Source organism: Alligator mississippiensis, chromosome 2, assembly GCF_030867095.1.
Source record: "Alligator mississippiensis isolate rAllMis1 chromosome 2, rAllMis1, whole genome shotgun sequence".
NCBI classification, from domain to species: domain Eukaryota; kingdom Metazoa; phylum Chordata; order Crocodylia; family Alligatoridae; genus Alligator; species Alligator mississippiensis.
In genome coordinates this window covers 218,412,444-218,427,382 of record NC_081825.1, presented here as the reverse complement: position 1 = coordinate 218,427,382, position 14,939 = coordinate 218,412,444, and the positions used below count along the sequence as shown (strand labels likewise).

Below are 14,939 nucleotides of genomic sequence, written 5' to 3'. Positions count from 1 at the left end.
GCATTAATGAATCCAATAGCTATTTCTAGCGTTGTTGTCGATCTGATATTTCATACGAATAGATGTGTTGCACTGTGTAAGTGATTATTAGGTGGTTTACTGTGTAGAGGACAGAGTAATGGGACAATAGAGATTTCATACCCAGGCAAAATTAGGAAGGGAGCAATGCTTTTTTGTCAGTGTTGCCTTGCTGCTAGAAGAGCCAGTCCTTTATCACCATCTAAAACCTATGTCTCTCCTTTTCACTGACTTAGCTAAGTAGTCTCCTATCAAATCATTCTTCCTAACAGGTACCTCCATTTAAGTTTTTTTCCATTAGATTTATTTTCCTCCTTGATTCCAGAATCCTTTGCATAGGTTACAGCAGTGCTTTCCAGTAGTTTGCAAAAGTGCTGTACCAACCAGGAGAAAATATTTTGATCAGTGTTTGGAAATTGTTCCTAAAAGAGCTTCTAGAGGTCATCCAGCAGGAACAGGGCATCTTTCTGGCTAGGCAGACATTTTCCAGCAACAATAAATGCTTTGGGCCTAAGTCTGCCAGTCGTCCTCAGTAGTGTCAGCACTTGTCCAAAATCCACCTCTTCACAATTATCATTGAAGCTCATTTTAACACGTCTTTTTCCCAGTTCTTTTTCTCTCTGTTTCATCCTTCAGCAAAGTCTTTATCCCATATACATGATATATCCCAACTTGACCCTATGTAAATGATAGTATTTTTATAACATCAGCTACATGCAGGATGCAATAGGAGAAGAAGGCCTTTTTCAAGTGTAATCAGCCAGCTTGTTTCATTCAGAGAAGTTCAGCTACTTCTAGAAATACCAGGGCTCTTCTAACCATTCAGTGACATCGTGGTGGACATCATTGTGGAAAGTAGCATGCAAATAAAGTATTACTCCTTGGAGTGCTTTCCTTTTACTGCTTTATAGGAGTAGGCTGATAGAGGAGGTTTCTACCTGCTCGCCCCTTCTGTTCGATAGACATGACAGACCAGATGGCAAATCCACAGTACCCACAGACAGGTCAAGTATTTGTAGGCATGTAGAGTTAGGAATATCTAAAATCGTTGACTCCAGTTCTCTGCCCTTCTGTGACATCACAGGATGGTTGGATTGCAGTATTATGAGATGTGAGTAGCTGTACCATACCTGATACGAAGTCTTGTGAAAGTAATTAAAATAATGTGTAGACAGAGGGATAACAAGGTAGGTGGGTCCCTGGGGTAGCTGTGAGTCATGGAGGCAACAACAACTTCTGGCTACCATTGTGTCACTGGTATGATTGTGTGGCTGCTGTAGCAACTGCTATTTTTCTGCCCACCACCCAAGTTAGCTTCTGGGACTGCCCTTGGTTGGCTCCAACTTAGTGACACTACTGTCTGACTATATACATGAATGGATGTTAAGGTAAAGACAGAAACAATGGAGCTAAGATAGAAGCAGGCAGAGAGCTCCTTTGCTCCCTCGTCTGGGCTAAGAAAACCCCATTTTTTCCTCCTCCAGCCTCATTAATATGGTCCTGGTTTAGCAAAGAACTTAAGTATGTGCTTAACACATGGTCTAATAAAGTTAATCACTGTTCAGCACAGCACTCAAGAATATATTTGACTTTAATTGCATGCTGAAATCCCATTGAAGGAAATGTTAAGAGTACACAGTTAAAAGCTATTCAGGGTACTTAAGTATGTGCCTAAGTACTCTTGACTTCAACGGGATTTAATTCAATGCATAAGTCTTTTTCTGAATAGAGAAATTCCACGAACTGGTGTTAAGCAGTCAAGAGAACAAGAAGTAACAACAGTAAGAGGAATTCTCTTATGGCTTCCGGGATTCCTTGCCCAGAAATGGAGCGGCAACAGCTTCCAATGAGAAAAGAATTATCTAAGATGAGTTGAGAAGTGCTGATCTGAGATGCTGACGCAACAAACAACATTGAAAGGAATTTAGGTTACTGTTAGCTTCATATGAAAATGAGGGTGAATAAATCAATAGTCGTCAAAGGGAAAAGGATGTTCCTGACAAGGAAATGAATTTTGTTTTAATGTTTCCAATATGGTAATGCAAACAGAGAGCTGAGGAAGTAAAGTATAGGAAAATTAATTATCAGCATCACTTTAAGGAACACTGCCAACAAGCTGTAGGCTACAATTTACAGTTTTGCGGGGGGAAAGAAACATACACAAAGGGAAAAGAAAATTAATGAGAGGTGGTATGGAGGAGAGGAAAGAAGGTTTTAGAGACAGAACCTAATGTGAATAAGAATGCATTCATGTTTATGTTTCAGCCAAGCGAGAACTAGATTTCTTTAAATACTAGCAATCATTCACCTGGAGAGTTGAGATCTTTGTATCATGGTAGGAAAAGCAAGGAAAGGATGAGAGGAATCGAGATGACCCCGACCCTGAATACAAACACAAGTAAAGCCCTGTTACTCAAGCCCAGTAATCCAGTGCACTACAGAAAAGGCATGGACACACCTGCATTTGGAGTTGTTTCAAAACAGAGGAGATGCTGATCTGTAGTATGCAGCAGCTATTACATTGTGACGGTTAGATGGAGAGATACCAATATAGCAATATTGCTCCAATTTAAACTGGATGAAGAAGTGTTACAGTTAGGCTGTTTTGTTTCATTTGTATTGTTCAGGGCTTGGTTGCATGTAATGCTTAAACTATAACTGCTGCAGCATGGTTCAGAGCAAGAGTCCCTCTCCCTTTTTAAAACAGCTTCCAATGTATGTGTGTCCATACCAAAATATATATAAACAATCCTGTATAGATCAATAAAAAAGCTCACTAGGGGCATCTACACATGTGCTTTACTGATGAGTAGACTAATTAGCTCTTCAGTAAAGTGTCACTGTCTACATGTGCACTGGTATTAGGGTGCAATAAACTAATTAACTCTGCTGTAAGATAGTACTGTATCGGGGACAGTGCTATCCTATGGCAGAGTCATTATGTGTGATTAAACACATGTGTAAATGGTGACTGTGGCTGTAAATAGCTCCCAGTCAGCTCAGCCAGCTAGGTGCCAGACTCCTGCTTGACCCTCATGCCCCAGCCAGCCCCTCTGCTGCCACCTGGAGGCCAGGGCTGTCCCCCCATGTTCCTGGCTCTGGTGTTAACTGGTCCATCCTGGTTCAAATTGCTGCTGCCCTAGGTGCACTTGTAGACACTGCTCCCAGGACCAGTTTTCTCTGGCTCAAAGTGCTCCAGAGTATATTTCTGCATGTTAATTGCATGTGTAGATGCACCCAGTGTATACAATTAAAGTTTTTGCTTGATATTGGCAGGATTTGGGTCTAAATTACATTTTTTTAAATGTTCCAGAATCTTTCAGTTTTAACAAAATATAAGGTAATATTAGTATTTTTTTTCTTTTTAAATTGACATTGTCCCTTCAGTATTTTAATGCTTGCTAATTCTGGCATTATGGTTAATTTAAAAATAAAATCAGCTAAGTATAGATTGTGTGGTAATGTATGCATGCATGGACTATGAAATTCATGCTCTAGTATTAAAAATGAATACTTTGGATTTTGATAAAATCTTAAATATTTTTCTCTTTTGTCAGTTCTGGAAGAAAAAAACTGCTCAGACCCTGGTGGCCCACTCAATGGTTACAGAAAAGTAGTAGAAGACACGGGGCGTATGAATGGACGCTATGCAAAAATTGGCACAGTCATGGCTTTCTTTTGTAACAACTCATATGTTCTTAGTGGGAATGAGCAGAGGACCTGCCAGGACAATGGAGTGTGGTCAGGGAAACAGCCAATCTGCATAAAAGGTAGTTTACACTCTTTACAATATCTCATAACTATTTTAGGGGTGTTTTCTTTATTGATTATTTTTTGGCTAAAGAACCAGATTCCTAAGAAACCTCCCATAAAAGTTCTGATTGACATCTGATACTGAAGCTGAGAGTCTGCCAACTCTTTCTGGTGGCTGAACTTAGCCAGGGAAGATGCTAGTGATTCCAATAGATGTTTTGTCTTTAACAAACCAATAGGAATGTATCTCATTTCCCTTTTTTGTCCCGTTCCTGCCCCTCCCCTACCTTCATCTTTGGGTCAGATATGGGTAGGATCATTGAAACAACTGAAGACTGGAAGATGATTAAAAGAGTAAGCTATATATATTTTATCTCACTGGGTCCACTTCTCAATGACTAGTTTTTTTAAGTCAACAGGACTACTCACATGAGTAAGGATTTACTCAGACTTCCAGTTCAAATTATAAGCCTATATAAAATCAGGCTTCCAGTTCAGATTAAGATTCCAATTCCAAATCCAGTTAAGATTAAATTCAGTGTGGCACTTAAGCACAAGCTTAAACCATGTATCCATCCAAGCAGCATACATGTAAATGTTCTGTTATATAGGGAATAACTGTGTTAAAGTGAAGCCTGGTAAAAGTGTGCTTGTAACCATGGTAGAATGAAGGAATTTGAGAAGGGAACTGTCTGATTATTTCCCAAGAAGTCATTTGAGCAAAAGGGAGGATTATTTGTTCTTTTGGGATTTTCTTATATTCTGCATTTTAATGCCCTGAAGATGGCATCTGCCCTGAAGATGGAAAGTACTTCTCCCCTTTCTCCCCTTATACCTTTTTTGACATTAACTTTAGTAGTTACAGAAAGATAAATGCTTGATATTAATCACAGGCAGTCAAGTATAATACAATAATACAATATATGAACACTCAGGCATATAGATGAAACATATCCTGCAAAGAAGCCTTCAGTCAATGCACTTGAGTGGAGGGAAAACGATTGGTACAATCAGGTGAATTCATAAAAAATCATGGATTATTTTCACTCAAAAATAAGTGTTATATGTAAGTGTAAAGACTTGGGATTTCTGTCCTGTTATTTTGGGCAAATTGAGGTCACTCTTGTCATACTTATTAAAATAGGATCCTCTCAGAACAAATTGGCAGCTATCTGTCACATCCTGCTGCTTTTGTGGCATATTCCCAGTCCTCTGGATTCTCCGTGCATGTCCAGGCAGATGGGGGCTAGGCTTTTGTATGTATCATTCTATTTTAACAAACATTCACTCAGATGTCAAATAATCAGTTGTGATCTTTTAATTATTGTCTTAAGAAAGTATGGGCAGTGACGTCTTACCCCTGCCTAAGACAGAAGATCCAGATCTGTTACAAAGATGACTACAGTATGAGAGGGACAGACAGATTAGTGGGGAAAGTGTTCTTGTGCTTGGAAAGGAAGTTGGGATTATGTTCCTAGTAGACAAGGGGAAAAGTTGCTATATATATTTTTAAATGCATATAACAATATCTACTTATTGCTTCTTTTCTTAATCTAGTTCGTTATTGCTAGTGACAGGAAAGGGTGGACAGGTATCTGAACCATAACATTTGAGCTCTGAACATGGAAAAGGATTGTGCAACATTGTATTTTTTCTAGCCTGCCGAGAGCCAAAGATCTCTGACCTGGTGAGACAGAGAGTGCTTCCAGTGCAGGTTCAGTCAAGGTGAGATTGAAATCCTTCTACTACAGTTTAAGGAGGAAAAATGTGTTCTTCCCATCCCTGTGCTTTATGCTGGCTGAGCAGCCATCTTGTGAAATGTTTTATGAGATGGTGCTGGAAGGTTAGGCTCATTAAGTACAGATGTCCAGGCAGCTGGAGAGAGCCAAGAGAAAAAGTACATTTAGAGGTGTCCAAACAACAGTTAGAATTTGGGTTGTGATCTGTAATGGTGAACAAGAACTCCCCATAGATTCTTGGGAGCTACTGGTGTTTTTCTGGGGACTTACTAAAGAAGTGAGGGGGATGGCATCCGTGTCTAGGAAGCTGCAGTAGGTTTTATTTACCCAAAGAGAGTCAATGTGCTAAAGGGGAAAGCTGGATAAACTTGGATGGAATGAGGGTGAGAGAGAGCGGGAGCAAGAGGGAAAGGGAGAGAGAGAAGGAGGAGGAACCTTGGCTTATTTCTTTAAGAAATTAGACCCATATCTTTCTAGAGATTCCGCAACGTACAGACTAATTAACATCACCTATTTTAGTGTCTGTCTCTGCCAATCTGCAGGACTGATGTGTATTTTTAAAGACAACGCAAAAATTGACACTATCTTAACAACATAAACATAAGAACATAAGAACTGCCATCTACTGGGTCAAACCATAGGTCCACCTGGCCCAGTATCTGTATCCTGTGTCACAGTGGCAGAGAGTGGATGTCGAAAGGGAGAGTGAACTGGGTAATTGTTTCTTTTCAGTTTTCCCTCCCATCGTTAAGAGCTTTACGTTGTTTAGTGTACACTCCACCAAGGCACACAAATGGCCTTCATCACCATAATGTATCTGGGAATATCACCATCACAAATTTACTTTATTCATATAATATTCTTGATGTTCCATTTTACAAATGGGTTAGTGAAGGACAGGATAGAATATGACATTTCTGGACAGGCTGGATACAGGAAATACCAGGCATCCTACTGGAAACTCATTTCCTTTCAAATGTTACCGATTTCGTGAGGTTTCTCTACAGGCAACCAGATCCTTATGCCTTTAAATGTTATTTCTTCTAAAGGGCATGTTGTCCTAAATGATAAGGAATTAATATATTAGTATAATAAAATGTATAGTGAAAAGTTTATGGTATATGGTTACATTTTTAGGGTTCATTTAAGTTTTCAGAAATATGTTCTATACTTCATCTAATCAGTACAATATCTGAAGTTTAGTGACTGCTGCATAACGATAGCCAGAGATATTTAATTACCATACTACAGAGACTAAGTGGATGATTATCAAGTTATTTTTTCAACAAGACATTTTATTCATAGATACCTAATAATGCAGGGGTGGCAAAATATGGCCCATGGGCCAGATTTGGCCTGTGGTGGGTCGCCTGCCAATTGATTGTATCCGGCCCATGGTGCTCTGCATGGGGCTGAGCCCCACGCACTCCCACCCAGGGCAGCCTGCACTGTACTCCCACCCAACTCTGGCCAGTGTTCACAGCTTCCCAGCAGGGCTTCTCCCAGAGTGACTGCAGCCACTGGGGTACTGCTTGGCTCCTCCCACCTCCTCCTGCCTCGTTTTGCTGCTCTGGGCAGCAGGCAGTGCAGGGAAGCCGTGGAGACAGGCACCACATGCCCAGCCAAGTGGGGAGGAAGCTGCAGCTGGCAGGCTGCTGCCCCAATGTGCAGGGCTCCAACTCCAGCTCCTGGCCATCTTCCACCCACCCACTCAGCTGCCTGGTGTGATGAGCAACCACCTGTGGGTGGCTGAGTGGGTGGAAGGCGGCCAGGAGCTAGAGCCAGAACCCTGCACATCCCCATGGCTTCCCTGCACTGCTTGCTGCCCAGAGCTGCACAGCAGGGAAAGGAGGAGAAGGAGGAGGAGCTGCTGGAAGCGGGGAAAGCTGAGCAGTACCCGGGTGGCTGCAGTTGCACTGGGAGCAGCCCTCCTGAAAAGCTCTATGTACTGACCGGGGCCAGGGCCAGGGCTAGGGTAGGTAGGAGTGCAGCGTGGGCTGCCCACTTTTCAGGGCAACCACAGGGCAGATGTAGGGGGAAGTGGGGGTCAGACCACACCTGCACTTGCACCCCTGTAGGCAAGCTCTGCTTCATGTGCCCCTTTCCTCCGCCATCCCTCCCTTCCTTCTCCCACTGCCAGCCAGCTCCTGGGACCTAGTGCAGGGGCAGCCCCCCCTCCCACCACACACACATGCACACTCACCTCCCCCACACACCCATCCCATACCCCACACATATTCCCCACACACAACCCCCACCACTGGAGCCCTTCCACCCTCCTCACATACAATATACAAGAGTAAGACTTTATTTTGAGCTATTATGCAATTGCCTCTATGTACACTACCCAAAAAAACACAAATCAGGACAAAAAATATTTTTTGAAATAAAATTAAAATCTGTTATAGTAGATGTAGATGTTTCATACTAAGTATATGATTTGTTTTTTTATCTATGCTTTGTTAAAATGACATCTTCTGAAAGATTTTGTGTGTGTGGCCCTTAACAACTCTTTAAGCAGCCATCCAGCTAAAATAATTGTCCACCCCTGTAATAATGCTTATTAAAACAGTTTCTACAGAAAAGTGTGTTTAAGTTCTTATCTAATGATAATTAATTCTAGAAATAGCCACTGTTAATTTATTTTAAATATATGATATCACATTACTTTTGTGAATTGTAATAACATGAATTATAATGCCTTCACAGACTCTTCCTAGGTAACAGGACATTTTCCAGAAAAAGTAAACTGAAAAAGAAATATAAACTGGCTGAGCTGCATGTGGGAATATAGTTGAACTGTACTGAAGAGATTTTTTGCCTCATGTTTCTACCATATGAGCAAAGTAGTTATGTTTTCAAATGATGCTTGGCACAGCTGGTGATAAAGCAATGACAATGACTGTTTCTTTTTTTGTCATATCATTATTAACTCGTGTTCTTTGTGCACTGAAACAGGGAGACACCTTTGCATCAGCTCTACTCATCTGCATTCACCAAACAGAAGCTTGAAATCTATCCAACCAAAAAGCCAGCACTTCCATTTGGAGACCTGCCTCCAGGGTACCAACATCTGCATACTCAGCTTCAATATGAATGCATTTCTCCTTTCTATCGCCGCCTGGGAAGTAGCAGGAGGACTTGCCTGAAGACAGGAAAATGGAGTGGGAGAGCCCCTATATGTATTCCAAGTGAGTCCCTGAGAAAATCTCACATCTCCCTTAGGAGGTCTGTATTACCTTAAATAGTTAGAGGCTTATAAGAATGTAGGCTGCCTGTATTTCTATCTTGGAGAGAAGGAGCAATGAAACTTGAAAGATAGATGACTCTTTCTAACCACCCACAGAACTTCTGTAGGTGACAGCAAGTGGGGAGTCAAGCTTTCAGGTGCGTAACATGCCAGCAGTCTTTCCAATCTTCTAGTTCAGCAATAGAGATAACAATGTTCTCATAGGATTTGGAAATATGTTCTTATTATTTCATATTTTCCTGTACAGTAATTTTGTTCTTGCTTTTTCTGTTCGACAGAACTTACAAAACTTTCAGGATGGAAACAAAAAAGTACCAAGGTCCTACTCTAGGGAGGGGCCTTTTACTAAGCCTTCCTAAAGATGGGCTTTATGTTGCAAAATTTAATTCTGGATGAAAACTTGTCCAGAATGAATGGGTATTAAACTCTGGGACTTTTAGAAAACTCATTACTTTCAGAGCCCACCTTCACAAATCTAGAAATATCATAGATTCATAGGCTGTTAGGGTCTGGAAGGGACCTTGCAAGATCATCGGGTCCAGCCCCCCTGTACCAGGCAGGAAAGACAACTGGAGGTCATCCCAGTTAGGTGATCCCAGAAAGGTGACTGTCCGGTCTCCTCTTGAAGACTTCCAGGGTAGGTGATTGCACCACCTCTGGAGGGAGTTTGTTCCACAATCTGAATACCCCAACTCTGAAGGAGTTTTTCCTAGAATTGAGCCTGAAGTGGTCTTCCAGGAGTTTGTATCCATTACTCCTGGTCTTCCCCGTGGGTGCCCTGGTGAACAGTTGTTCACCGAGCTCTTGATATGCTCCTCTGATGTAGCGGTAAGCTACTACCAAGTCCCCTCTCAGTCCCCTATCATGCTAAAACCTCTGGTTCTAAGGCCCATTTCTATGATATGACCCATTTCTGGTTGATTCTGGCATGGTTGATTATGATGGGTTTTTGAGTCTTATGTTGTGCCTGGTTGTGGACGGCCAGATCTGGAAGACCATCTGGGACCAGGAGTGCACAGTACCCAAGTGTTGGGAAGCCAGAAGCCAGGAGGTCTATCTGAGAAGCCAAATAAGAGAGCTTGAAGGTTGGGCAGCGTGTTAGACAGCAAGCAGGGTCAGGTGGCCAGGAGATCAAGCTGGGGGTTGGGTTGAGGCAGGGTTAGGAAACTGAAAGTTCAGGCAGAGCACAAGTCTGAGGGTGATCCAGGTTGGATAGCTGAGGGATCAGACAGACCTGGTGAGCTGGTGGAGGCACAAGCCTGGAAAAATAGCACAGCAGCCTAGGTAAAGGTTAAGCTTTGTTGCCAAGACTTCTGGGTCAGAGGTTTATATTGAAAGTGATGAAGGGTAAGCTGACCCTGCCTAGCCATTCCAGTGGCAGAAACTGGGTGGGTGGCTTAGCCCAGATGGGCAGTTCTGGCCACTTGTGTCCAGTATATGTGGTCAGTGTGCGGGCCGGGAGCAGTCCGAGGCCCTTTTTTTCGCGCGGCGGGCTGTGGCCAGCAGCCCGGACACGCCGGGTCGGGGAAGGCAGGCGGCACACTAGAATTAGGCACGGACGCTTAATGGTTGATTTAAGATTATTTACTTACACCATAGATGGTCACGGTGTAGGCTGGAAAGACTTCCAGGAAAACTTCGCTTAAGTCCCAGTTTAAAGACTCGGACAGAGCTCTGGATTCACTCACACGAAGTTTGCTAGGCTCTGTGGAACTTTGCGCGCAGGGAAGGGTACGTCGAGGGATCGTTCGGCGACGGGGAGAGGCGAGAGGCTGATCAGACCCCTATAGCCTTCTTGATATTCACGCTGGGTCCAATAGGCTCCGCAGCGCTTAGAGATCTTCACGAGACATGAAGTCTCCTCCTCCTGATGTTCGTGGAGTCCTCCAACTTGGGTGGAAGCCACTCAAGCCTCTTATACGGCTAGCAAGCCAATCGCTAGCCGCCACGTAGGAATAATTTAGAACTGACCAATAGTGGGGCACAAATCTGAATACAAATGGCGGGAAGTCCTTGCAACGTGCATTTCTGTGTTGTAACGAAGAAATGCACCCTGCAAAGAAAGCTACAAATGGCGGGAAATAATTTAGCAGTGCCGAAGCACACACAAACAAAAATCACACCCTTGGGTTGTGACAGTCAGCTGGAGAGGTGACAGACTGGGATGAGCAGCTGTGCCAGGAAGGTTGAGGCTCTAGGATCAAGGCCACAACCATGGCCTGACACCTATTGGCTTAAACAAAGTTTTAGTACAGGTACTCCTCACTTAATGACCTACCTGTTTAACGACCACGTGGACTTACGACCAGCTCTCCGAGCAGTCAGTACTCCGAGCAGGTAGGTTGTTAAGTGAGGAGTACAGTACCTGTATTGTGGAAACGGCGCGCCGCAGGTTCAGCACGGCGGGGCGGACAGCTCCCGCGCTCGCGGCCCGGGCGGGGCGGGGCGCACGGTGCGGGCTTTCCTCGCTGGGGCCGGGGCAGCTCCGCTGGCTCCCACCTGCCTGCAGGCGCGATGCCCCCGGCCCCATGCGACAACAGCCGGCAGGGCACAGAGCAGCCCCGCGCGCGGGTCTGGAGGGTGGGTTTAAGGGCGGTGGTTAGTTCTGCCTGCCGATGCCGAGCTTCCCTCCTGCTCCCTGGTGCCAGCTCCTTCCCTCTCTCAGCATCCTCTTCCCACCAGTCCTGGCTTCAGGGCCAAATGCTGCCCTGGTGCTGGCAAGAGGGGGGGAGGGAGCAGCTCGGCCCCCCGCCCCAGGGACGCGGCTGCCAGCACACGGTCCTGCGGGGAGCACTTTGCTGCTCAGAGCGGCTCCTCGCTTATCGACCAATTCGCTTAACGACCTAGTCGCAGGAACGGAACTCGGTCGTTAAGTGAGGAGTGCCTGTACAGCTATGGTGTACTAATGATTTATTCAGCTCTTTGTGTCATTATATAGTTATAGGACAGCCTTATAAAATTGTCATGAAGTTTACCAACTCAGGTACAAAATTTACATCCCTGTTTTTTTGTCAGGAATTCAGATAATAATGAAAAAAAACCCCTAATAAACTTTTACTTTTGTATCAATGCTTTTTCCTCAATGGGGAGCTTTGCAAGATCTGAGGTAAGAATTAATTGGTAATATTTTCCACTAACCAAAGAAGCCTAGTTCTTAAAGTACACCCTCCTTGGGAATGAAGAAGTGAAGATGTGCTGCTTGTTAAGTATCTCATTCAAGGTTCCTATTTTTACAGTCTGTGGAAAAACTGAAAATGTCACTCTTCAGAAGACTTCATCTATCAGGTGGCCGTGGCAAGCTGCCATTTACCGGAAAGCCAATGGAGTAAAGGAGAGCAACATTCGGAAGGGAACATGGATCCTGATCTGCAGTGGAGCCCTGGTAAATGAGCGCACTGTGGTTGTAGCAGCACACTGTGTCACTGATTTAGGGAAGACCATTGTTGTCAAGACAGCAGAACTTAAAGTTGTCCTGGGGAAATTCTACAGGGATGATGACCGAGATGAGAAGACCATCCAAAACTTACGGGTAAGTAAGCCTAAGGGGTCATGAAGAAGTGCTTAAGACAGGCGGGCAGTGACTACACCTGTGATACATTAAATCCTTAGACTTTGGCTAAGCTTGCCAAAGAAGGGATACCAGTCAGTGCCAATTATGATCCCTGTTTCTTGTGAGGGAGGTGCTTGTTCAAATATTTCACATATGAGGCCCAGATCTCTGCAACTCCAAACTTTGGACAGTTTGTATTCAACTCCAGATCCAATGATACCTTAAAATGATGTGATTTTCCAAATTAATTTGGGAAGATTTTTGGTTTTCTGTCAAAAAGCAAGGATATTCGGGGCTGATATTTTTTATTGGACCAACTGCATGGTTGGGAGAGATCTTAGACATGATTTTGAACACCAGGTACTCTCTCAGGTCTGGCAAACAAGTGACTCAGCTTGAGCAGATAGAACAAAGGCAGGAGAAAGTCAACAATTTTCAATGATTTTCTCTTTTTAAGAACCCAAGTTCATTAATGCATTCTCTCCAGTTAGGCATGGTCATTTTGTTCCATTTCTTACATTCACTTTATGCTTTCCTTCTCATACCCAATGCTAGCATTTGGTGGCTAGACGATTTTGCTGATTATTCCTGACTATTCCGGATTAAACAGTCTTGCTACACAATTCCTGCCTCCTGTGCTTTCTTTCCTGTGGCAAGGAACAAAACATTAGGCTTTAGAGTTTTACTGGATTGCATAATGCAGTTACTTTCTTTTTTTTTTTTTGGTGAATGAATAGAAGAAATTCTGTAAGATCTATTTTAATTTAGCTACAGGGACCAAAAATTATAGGCATACATAATGAAGATGACATTCAGAAGGTGGTCATGCACAAAGGTGGGGAAAACATAATTGGTCTGAATCGCTTTCAAATGGCTTCATCTTGATGAAAGAAAATTGACAGTGTTTCATAAATACTTTTTTGCTTGAAGTAAAGCTATTTTTGAAACACTTGAATTGTTTGTATGTCTCTGCTTTAAAATAGCTATTTGAATGCATGGTTATTGCATGGCAAAGGAACATTTGCAGGTTGCAAAATCATCTGAAACAATATGGGAAAATACCATAGAAAAGTTGTCACCAATTGTCCATCAACTGTCCATTATTAATGACCCTGTAAATTTCCCATTCTGGTTTCTCCTTAGATTTCTGCCATCATAGTGCATCCAAACTACGACCCTATATTGCTTGATACTGACATAGCCATCATAAAACTCTTGGACAAAGCCAAAATCAGTAGCCGCGTTCAACCAATTTGCCTGACATCTGCTCATGACTTGGCCTCATCCATGGAGGATCTAAAAATAATGATTTCTGGCTGGAAAATATTGGCTGATATTAGAGATCCCAGCTACAAGAATGACACAATCCGCATGGGAGCTGTTCAGATTGTGGACTCACTGTTGTGTGAACAGCAGTATGAGGATCATGGAATCCAGGTCAGCATCACTGAGAGCATGTTCTGTGCCCAGCAGGACCACACAGCTTTTTCTAATATTTGCCCTGCTGAGACTGGAGGGATTGCAGCCATCACTTTGCCAGGAAAAGAATCTCCTGAATTAAGGTGGCACCTGATGGGATTAGTGAGCTGGGGCTATGATAAAACTTGTAGCCTAGAACTCTACAGTGGCTACACTAAAGCTGTTCCATTCAAAGACTGGATTGAGAAGAACATGAAATAAAAAGTATAGGTGGAAAGGGCTTTTGATAAGTGTAGTAGCATCTCTCACAGTCTCTGCTGCTTTAGGCTTTTCATCCCACCGATGAGCCACATCTGGGATAAAGTTAAGACAGACGCCCTGACAATTTGTCATAGGATCAGCTGTTCACTGAGGCTACTTAACTAACAAGGTAGGCTCTTTCTTTGTGAGAGAGGGGTTTGATATATTTCAGCTTTCCTATCTCCCTTGGTAGGAATATGGTGCTCAGCTAAACTCAGCTCAGCTCCTGATACCTGTAGGTGGGATGGCCAGTACTGGCTGAATCTGTCTGTGGTTTATAATCACCTGGATCAGGGGATCTGTGAGAGTTTCACAACGGATCATAAGTGTGAGAAAATTAGGAGGTTGGAAAGAGTAGCCTGGAATAATGGGTGAGTTTGTTATGGTATATGCTGTCTGTATTGCCATAGTATGATATATTCTTTTTCCCTCCTAAGTACTTTACACATTTAAATAAACAAAGGTTGTTTTTAACCTATATACCCATGTCTGCTATTACTGTTATTTAGTATCCATGAATCCTTTTTGTGTCATATGCCAGAGGCCATCTTCTACTGCTATGTTTATGTTTGTGGCTTTCACTGGGGATTTCCATGTACAGTGAAAGGCAGAATTATTAAAAAACTTTAAAGACATGCAAATAACTGGCAAAACTTATAATGAATCTAGCTCTGGGTACATGGATTTAGTTTACATGGATGCAGTGTAATCAGACCAGTTTGGAGAGTCATGCTCCATTCTGTATTGGTCACAACCTGAACTTGACTTTTCAGAGACTTTCTCTGTTTGAGACATTTCAAAAGACTTTGTAAGGCTGAAGCAAAGCATATCTTCGAGACATTATGCATGCAGCTTTGTTCTAATTGTGATTACAGGGGAAATGTGTCAGGATGTCACAATACAGATTCAA

At 43.1% G+C, this 14,939-nt stretch overlaps 1 protein-coding gene across 7 annotated transcripts in view; it reads left to right on the top strand.

The window, feature by feature from the left end:
• Positions 1 to 14,509, top strand: part of PAMR1 (peptidase domain containing associated with muscle regeneration 1) — a 101,559-nt gene extending 87,050 nt beyond the window's left edge. For all 7 annotated transcript variants that reach the window (XM_019476717.2, XM_019476713.2, XM_019476714.2 and 4 more), the window contains 5 exons: positions 3,576 to 3,788; positions 5,430 to 5,496; positions 8,469 to 8,701; positions 11,997 to 12,289; positions 13,454 to 14,509. In XM_019476717.2, the coding sequence (XP_019332262.1) occupies positions 3,576 to 3,788; positions 5,430 to 5,496; positions 8,469 to 8,701; positions 11,997 to 12,289; positions 13,454 to 13,990 (1,343 nt within the window). In that variant the 3' untranslated portion in view covers positions 13,991 to 14,509. The remainder of the gene's footprint in view (positions 1 to 3,575; positions 3,789 to 5,429; positions 5,497 to 8,468; positions 8,702 to 11,996; positions 12,290 to 13,453) is intronic.
• Positions 14,510 to 14,939: the final 430 nt, after the last annotated feature.